Consider the following 7,963-nt stretch of genomic DNA (forward strand, 5'->3'; position numbering starts at 1 on the left):
CATGATTCAACCTTTTTTGTTGTTATATACCTGGATGACTGAGAAAATAAACTTTGTGTTTTTCAACAAGTTCTTCCACAATAAGCATTCGCACTGCATTTTTACAGGAAATGCAACTTCTCTAGTTTGGATTTGCAGTTAGGGGTAGTTCAGGTCTTTTAAGGATCGAAGTTTAAAAAATAAAACAATTCTCTTAAACCCGTCGCTCCTTTATTGTTTTGCGTTCCTTACCTGTCGCAGCTTGCTGAGGACAATCTGGAGGTAATCCTGCTGATCCACCTTCTGAGTGATGGCCTCCAGGTTGTCTTTGACCATGGCAGCAGTGAGGCAGCTGTTGAACTGATTTATATCGTCATAGCTGAAGGGGAAGGTGTCGTCGCTGATAGTCACATGGGTGATCAGTCCTACAGTGCACTCAGTGACTGAAACAAGACCAAAACTATGTGAAAATCAAATATTTCTTGTCAAAAATGTGTGAAGCAGGAAACGGACTGACCTGTAGCTCGCTTCGACCTAACTCTGTTAGAGTTTCTTATTTCAGCAGTCATCTTCCCGCGCTTTTGTCTGCTCACTCCGTCCCTCTTGAGAACGTTCAGGAAATTCTTCAAAAAGGTTTGCTTTGCTTTCTGTGAAGGAGAGAAAGGCAGGAAACGTCATCCGTCTCGCTCCAGCATCGTCCTTGAGACTTTTTCTGCTGAAGTATCCACGTGTTGCTCACTTTGCTGAAGTTCTCAAAGAAGGCCGAGGTCAAATACAACGGGAGCGGCTCGAGGTTGATCAGAGTGTTGTCATTCCAGGTTGAAGGAGCGCTGGTGGTAAGTCAAACAGAAACTGGTCATTCTAAAGGATGCTTACATTTGTTCCTGCAAAAGGTGTAAAACTAACAACTTTTAGACTTTTTTTAAAACAACATGATAAATTAAATGTGTTGTTGCTGCTGCGGACTTACCCATATGATGTGTTCCCACCAATCAGCAGAGACTGAACTGCAGCTGCTTGAGCATCACTCAGATCTGAGCAGGTCTTGAGTTTCTCCAAGATGGACGGGTCAGCGTTTACGATGTAGGATTTGTCCAAGACGCAGCACATGTTTCCCAACACTGAGATATTATCTCGAGTCAAGCTTGTGTTTGTTACACCCTTAAATGAAAAACAGACACGATTGCCCTATGATGCAAGCAATGAAAAACTACATTTATAGTTTTGCTTCTCTTTGTAGAAATCTTTATTTTAAAATGACTTGAGTTGATCCGCCTCGCATCGGCAGCCACCGCAATTAGTAAAAAGGACATTTTATTGCCAGCTTGTTAGCTGAACGAATCTCACAATTCATTTTTAATAGAAAGTTGTTTGTGTTTGATGGCAGAATCAATCAGCGCAAAAGATTTCTTACAGAAGTTTGTTGAATATTCCACACAATGAGACTGTGCAAGAGAAGAGCTTTCAGGTTTAGAAAAAAAAAATTAATAAGATGTTAGTTTCCACATAAGGCATTCTTCAATTTAGTTCAAGAATATTTATTATCCCCAAGGTGCAATTTGTTTCACAGTCAGTAGGCACACAAAACATCCATACTAGACAAGACACTGAGAAATTAAAATATAATACATGAAATCATCACCGTTCGTTGAGAAGCCTCATCTCTAGAGAGATGAATGAGCTTTTCAGTCTGTTTGTTCTACATCTGGGCTGCAGATACCTGCATCCAGATGGAAGCAACCTGAACTCACCATGGAGTGATGATCAGGATCTGCCAGAATCAGCCTGCCCTTGCTCACTGACCTCGCCTTGTGTAGGTCACTGAGGTTCTGTATTTTTACCAAGTATTTATAACAAGTGCTTTAGCTGCTTCACACACTGTTTTGTGTAGTTGTATATAATTTATTTGGAAAATGTTGTTAAACAACGTATCTTAAAGGGTTATGTTAGTTTGTAATCTAAAGGTGACGTGCTGTCAATCAGCTAACATTAATTCCCTCATTACTCATTAGTGATGACTAGTCAGTAGTGTTGAACTTGTTTGTGCTTGGCCACCTTTAACACAGTTAATATCAGGGGTTTTCTTGTTTGGGTTGTTTTAAATATATTTGTTTATTATTTTCACATTTATTTCATCTTTTGTTTTTCTGTATCTTGCAGTTTTTCCCAGTGTCTTCTGTGCCAGTTCACTCTTCCTCTGTACTTTTCCACAGCCAATTTCTGCGCCTGCCACACCCACCTACACCTGTTCCCCATTCCCATTACCCTCAGCTGCATCCATTCATCTCATTAGTCTCAGCCTGTTTATGCCCTCACTTCTCCCTCCATCTTTAGTCTGGCACTCCTTTGTTCCTCCTTGACTTCTTGTGTTTTCTGTAAGTTTTTATTACCACGTCAGCCTTTTGTTTTTGTTTAAGAAAGTTGAAATGTTTCCGTTTTTCTCCTTGTGTTCAGATTTTGACCGTGTAACTCACGCTGCTGCTGGGTGCATATGCAGCCTGGCTGATGGTGTGATGATTTATCAAAAAGATTAATATTTTTTCCCAATATGTGACATGTTTCTTGTTCCAGAAATTTAATTACAATATGGCTCTGGATGGTGTTTGGTAATTATTGTTATTGAACAGACACATAAGTGAACAAACTTTTTAAAAATAAATTATGAGGTTCGGGAGTTGAGCTTCTTTGGTTTGAGATTTATTGGGGAAAACGGTCAATGTTTAATTTTTTCTATATGAAGTTTGAGGAAACCATTTATGGTAGTTTTCATTTAGTCTCTTCCTTGCTCTTACCAGGCAGCTCTTGGCGTTTTCAAACAGAGCAGTCCGTTTGTAGCTGAGGGTCGAGGAGAAGACAGAGAAGTCTGCGTTGCCCAGCTGTTCAAAATAAGACCTGCAGCTGCTCTGTGGCACCAGTGAGTAACTGGACAGAGACGCAGAAAAGACAACTGTCACGTCACTGAGGAGGATACGGGTTTTTGACCTGTAACTAACAAGAAATGACACATTCTTACTTGTAGTACAGCAGCATGTCAGGAGGGTAGAGCTCGAAGCTGGCGGCGTCCGAGTCTCCTTTGATGTAGTTGTACATGCAGGTCAACTGGAAAGATGAGGCAAAAAAGTAGACTTGACTGCATGTCTTTATCAAATCAAACCAGGTAACTTGTTTTTAGGCCTGTCTCGTCTTTATTTGTCTTCCATTTGTTCAATTTACTCTTTTTTTTAAAAAAAAACAAACTATACAATACGGTAAAAGTATCCTGATCCTGCAGAACACTTAGAGGTAATTCATCCATTAATTCAGGTGTGTTGGAGCAGAGAAACAAGTCAAATATGCAGGATAGAGGCTCTCAAGGGCCAGGATTGGACACCCCTGCTATACTATATGCTCTCAGTCGGGTAGGATGAGTGGACTGTGAAGTCCAAAGAAAACTTTTGAAAAACCTTCAGAAATCCTGAAGAATTCAAAGTCACTTTTAAAGGTTACAAGACAGCCTGGCTGTATGAAAGTGTAAAGAAACCATGAGGGTGGTTTAAACTACAGTGGTGATTGTAATGTTCATGCATCTATTTAACTTCTAACCTACAAAGCCCTCAACAACCTAGCTCCATCTCACATTTGAGATCTTATTGTTCCATATTTTCCCAACAGAGCGCTTCACTCTCAGACTGCAGGCTTACATGTGGTTCCTAGAGTTTCCAAAAGCAGAATGGGAGGAAGATCTTTCAGTTGTCAGGCTCCTCTCTTGTGGAACCAACTTCCAGTTTCTGTCCATAAGACTGACACATTGTCCAGTTTTAAGACTGGGATTAAGACTTTATTAAGAACTCAAAACCCACCTGTTTAAAATCGTTTTAATGTTCAAGTGTGCCCTTTTTAATGTTTTACTGTGTTTTATGTATTATGCATTGTTGATTTTATTTTGTATTTATTTTTTACTCATGTAAATCGTCTTTGAGTATTTAGAAAAGCGCTATACAAATAAAATGTATTATTATTATTATTAGTAGTAGTAAATCCTATAGTTAGGGTTGACTTGCTATGCTGCTATAGACTTAGACTACTGGAGGACAAACTGACCTAATTTCATAAAATGAATAGTTTTCATTTGATACTATTTCTATTTTAACATGTGATTCTCGACCTGCCATTGTGTATCTGTTCCTCTCAAACCCAGCTGGTCGAAGCAGATGGCCACTTGCCCTGAGCCTGGTTCTGCTAAAGGTTTCTTCCTCATGAGGGAGTTTTTTTTTCCCACTGTCGCCTTTAAGCTTGGTCAAGATGAGAATCTATGATGGAATTAAACTCAAAGCAGTCTGCTCCTCAGATAAATAGTGTTAACTTGTTGTTTTTATATATAAATGTTTCTGTTCAGTGCCCTGAGATGACTTCTGTTGTGACTTGGCATCATAGAAATAAACTGAATTGAATGTGGTGCTGAAAGTAATTTTAAAATCAAAATACTTTTGTTTTGACCGTGCGACATCATGCACCTTCTGAATCAGTCAGACAATCCACTCGTAATAAAACTCTCCAGAGGACGTGAAGTTTAATTCATTTACTGCAGCCTCACTCAAACGTTGACCTTCATCCTTATGATTTATACTTTGACTTTTTTAGTCCTCCCTAAAAGTTCTGCAAGTCCCCGACTCGTGCTGCAAATACATTTATCATCCCAGCAGCCTTCACTCACCTGCGTCTCCTCCAGGACGACCTTGCTCTGGTCTCTCCTCCTGCAGGCTCTGATCAGCTTCTTGATCTGCACCTTTGGAATTGTTCTCACGCTCGTGCACGTGAAGCCTTGCAGCACAGAGGAGGTCAAACTGCAAATAAAACATAACTGTAAGCTATAAACTGTCCCGATGTGAGGATCACGTACACTGAAATCGATCTGCAGGGTATTATCTCACCAATCTCTAAAAAAACTTAACTTACTTGTCTGGAGTTCCCAGATCAGCGGTGGCATTTTCCACAGCGATTACGTTGAAGAACAGCTCAGCCTAACGGCACAAAGTCAGACTCATGAATGTATAGTGACAACACAAAGATAACTAAATATCTCACAGTTTCTCAAATGAGAAACGTCTCCTTACTTGTTGCTTTTTCCAAGTCTTCTTGTTGAGTGTGGCGACGACGCTGCTGCTGACTGTGAAGCCCTGCAGCAGAACTGGAGGGATCTCAGTGGCCAGCTCATCTGGAACGTTCTGTATGACCATCTCATTGTTGTTGTTCACTGATATGATCTGACAGGAAGATGGAGAAGAGTGAGCTGTTGAATAAATAAGTCTAAGTTTGTTAGGAGTTTGAATCCGGCTGATTATTGATGGATAACCCGTGGAGCTTTAAGTTGGTGTCAGCACTGACTCTAGATCTAAATAAATGGCTGTTTTTCTTCATTTGAGTTTTTATTTTTTTATTATATGTACCTAATTAATTAATATAACTCTAATGGAGTTAGAGGTGGAAAAAAAAAAGTCATAATTTAAAAAAATATATTTTTACTCTTCCAGCTATAATTCAGAGAATTTTCATATAACCTATTGAAAAAAAAGTAGTTTGGATCAAAGTTCATGCTCAATAATCCAACAATGTTCAGGCAGGTCATCTGGATGGTTCTTTTTTTTCGTTGAAATGTTTCGTTCTTCATCCATAGGACTTCATCAGTCCGACGAACCACAACGGAGTCCCACAAGCGGCACACTCACATAGTGGACCAACTAGTTTGATGGTATTAAAATGGTTTCTGGGGTCCGCCCTCTCCCCCATCGACTCCTCTGAGGCAGTCATAGCCAAAGTGGTTCAAAACATCAAAGTTCATGCTCAATAATTCTGGACTGAGTGATGAAGTCCTTTGGGTGAAGGACAAAACGTTTCAACAAAACAAAAAACTGTCCAGAGGACCTGACTGAACATTTTTTGGATTTTCTACCTGGATTATTGAGCACAAACTTTGATGTTTTGAACCACTTTGGCTGTGGCTGCCTCAGAGGAGTCGATGGGGGAGAGGGTGGGCCCCAGAAACCATCACCAGCAAACTAGTTGGTCCATTATGTGAGTGTGCTGCTTGTGGGACTAAGTTTGTTGTGGCTTCTCGAACTGAAGTCCTTTGGATGAAGGACGAACCATCTCAACGAAAATAAACTGCCCAGATGACCTGACTGAACTTTGTTGGGTTGTAGTTTGGATCTTAACTGAAATTCTGTGGAAACACTATAAAAGCAATTAATATCTTACCTGTTGTAGATAGTTCTTTGAATAGACTCCCTTTGAAGATATATTTTTCCCCAGATCAGAGTGATGAGCTAATGGCTAGTCTGAGCAAAACTAGGACCAAAATGGATCATTACTGTCTCAAAATAACTCCAATATTTTAACCTAAACTGTATTTTATCAGTCTTTACATTGCTGTTAGTTTTGCGTTACACAGGTTTTCGGTGTAATTATATCAGAACTGCCCCAAGCTTCATGAAAGGCTGGGTGCTGCTGCTGTCACCATTTGTGCTTGCAAAAAACCCAAGCCTCCATGTAAATAACCATGTAAAGTATAATTTACAGCAGTGTAAAAGTTTGCAGAATAGTGTTGGCATAAATGGCTTCAAAATAAACAGGATTCAAGTTGTATTAGAGCATAAATCTACTTCCATCTTTATTCCTCTTAGACTAGCCATTAGCTCGTCAATCTGGTCATAAATAAACTGAGGTCATTTGTGGATCTATCTACATTGAGTCAGATGTTAAATGTTCATAGTTTTCCACAAAATCAATCTTCAAACAATCAGAATTTCCACTTGAAGTAGTTGTACCCACAGCAACCCTTTAAATCGGTATAAATGGAATCAAATGCCACGTTTACACAAAATACAACTTTGTGGCTTTTAATTTATGCCATGTTGTACTAAAATGATCAGATATGATTTATTATTTGCACTGTATGTTTCATATTCCCTGCTATTTTTCTTTGAGGAAATCCTTTTTCTGTGTAAAATGCAACCCCGTACCATCATATGATAAGAAGCTGTCGTACCTGAGTGACAAAAGACTGCTGAACAACATTCGGAGCAGACTTTATGTGTCCCACAACAGAGGAATATTTGGATGCAGTTAGGATCTCAGAGCTGCTGATGCTGAGGAACACTCTGGAGGGAATGCCCATAATGAGAGTGCCCAGCGTTAACAGTGAGGACGAGCTGTTGATCTGGAAGGGTTTAAAAAAATAAGAGTTGAAGTGGCACACCAAATACACTTCTAACAAGGTTTCTCACAGTCGTGATCCTAAGTTCATCTGTGAAGGCACAAGTTACCTGGAAAAGGCCTGAAGACATCAATGACTGGATGATGGCTTTGGTCTGTCCTTCGCTCCAGCCCATTACACTTGCGAGAACGTTCAGAGCATTCTTCAGGGTCTCAGGTGATATCATCTTGATCTGGCCCGTGGAGATGCTGGTGCTTTGGTTACCAAGGGCAGAAATGACCGTGGCATCTATGTTGTCCCCGAAATTACTCGACAAAGCAGCAGCGATCTAAGGATACGTAAGAAGCAAGGCTGATCAAAGTCATTACAAAGGAACAGCTTTTGGGCTACAAAATGAGAGAAGTCTCTGAAGAAAAAGACCATCTGCCCAAAAAACAGGGCAACCACGTGTCCATGTGTGATTGTACCTGTGGATCCAGGTTTGTACAGACAGTCGTGAGGTTTAGCAGAACAATCATACTTTCTTCTGCGCTCAGCTGGATGAATGCTGGACCAGGAGCAACGCAGCGACACAACAGAGGTAGACTGTGAAGAGAGTAAACACATCTGTCACACAGGGCAGCATGAAGGCCACATTTGACATAATGTGTGGTTCTGTCTGATGCAGGGGTCTGCAACCTGTGACTTAGGGGAAGGGAAGTCTGAGATTGTCATCATTATATGTTTCTATACAAGGGCAAAATTAGTTTTCTGCATTTAACCCATAACATGTGAGATACGCCCAGGTGGAGC

The 7,963-nt window shown here is 40.3% G+C and overlaps 1 protein-coding gene across 1 annotated transcript in view; it reads right to left on the reverse strand.

The window, feature by feature from the left end:
• Positions 1-7,346, reverse strand: part of LOC119422444 (mesothelin-like protein) — a 14,176-nt gene extending 6,830 nt beyond the window's left edge. Inside the window, exons 1-11 of the mRNA XM_037689817.1 lie at positions 7,281-7,346; positions 7,004-7,174; positions 5,073-5,222; positions 4,915-4,979; positions 4,673-4,802; positions 2,993-3,078; positions 2,772-2,901; positions 950-1,140; positions 719-809; positions 497-626; positions 232-422 (exon numbers count right to left, since the gene is read on the reverse strand). Coding sequence (XP_037545745.1) covers positions 232-422; positions 497-626; positions 719-809; positions 950-1,140; positions 2,772-2,901; positions 2,993-3,078; positions 4,673-4,802; positions 4,915-4,979; positions 5,073-5,222; positions 7,004-7,174; positions 7,281-7,346 — 1,401 coding nt within the window. The remainder of the gene's footprint in view (positions 1-231; positions 423-496; positions 627-718; positions 810-949; positions 1,141-2,771; positions 2,902-2,992; positions 3,079-4,672; positions 4,803-4,914; positions 4,980-5,072; positions 5,223-7,003; positions 7,175-7,280) is intronic.
• Between the last annotated feature and the right edge of the window lie 617 nt (positions 7,347-7,963).

Source organism: Nematolebias whitei, chromosome 16 (genome assembly GCF_014905685.2).
Source record: "Nematolebias whitei isolate Nwh7 chromosome 16, NemWhi1, whole genome shotgun sequence".
In the NCBI taxonomy this organism is placed as follows: domain Eukaryota; kingdom Metazoa; phylum Chordata; class Actinopteri; order Cyprinodontiformes; family Rivulidae; genus Nematolebias; species Nematolebias whitei.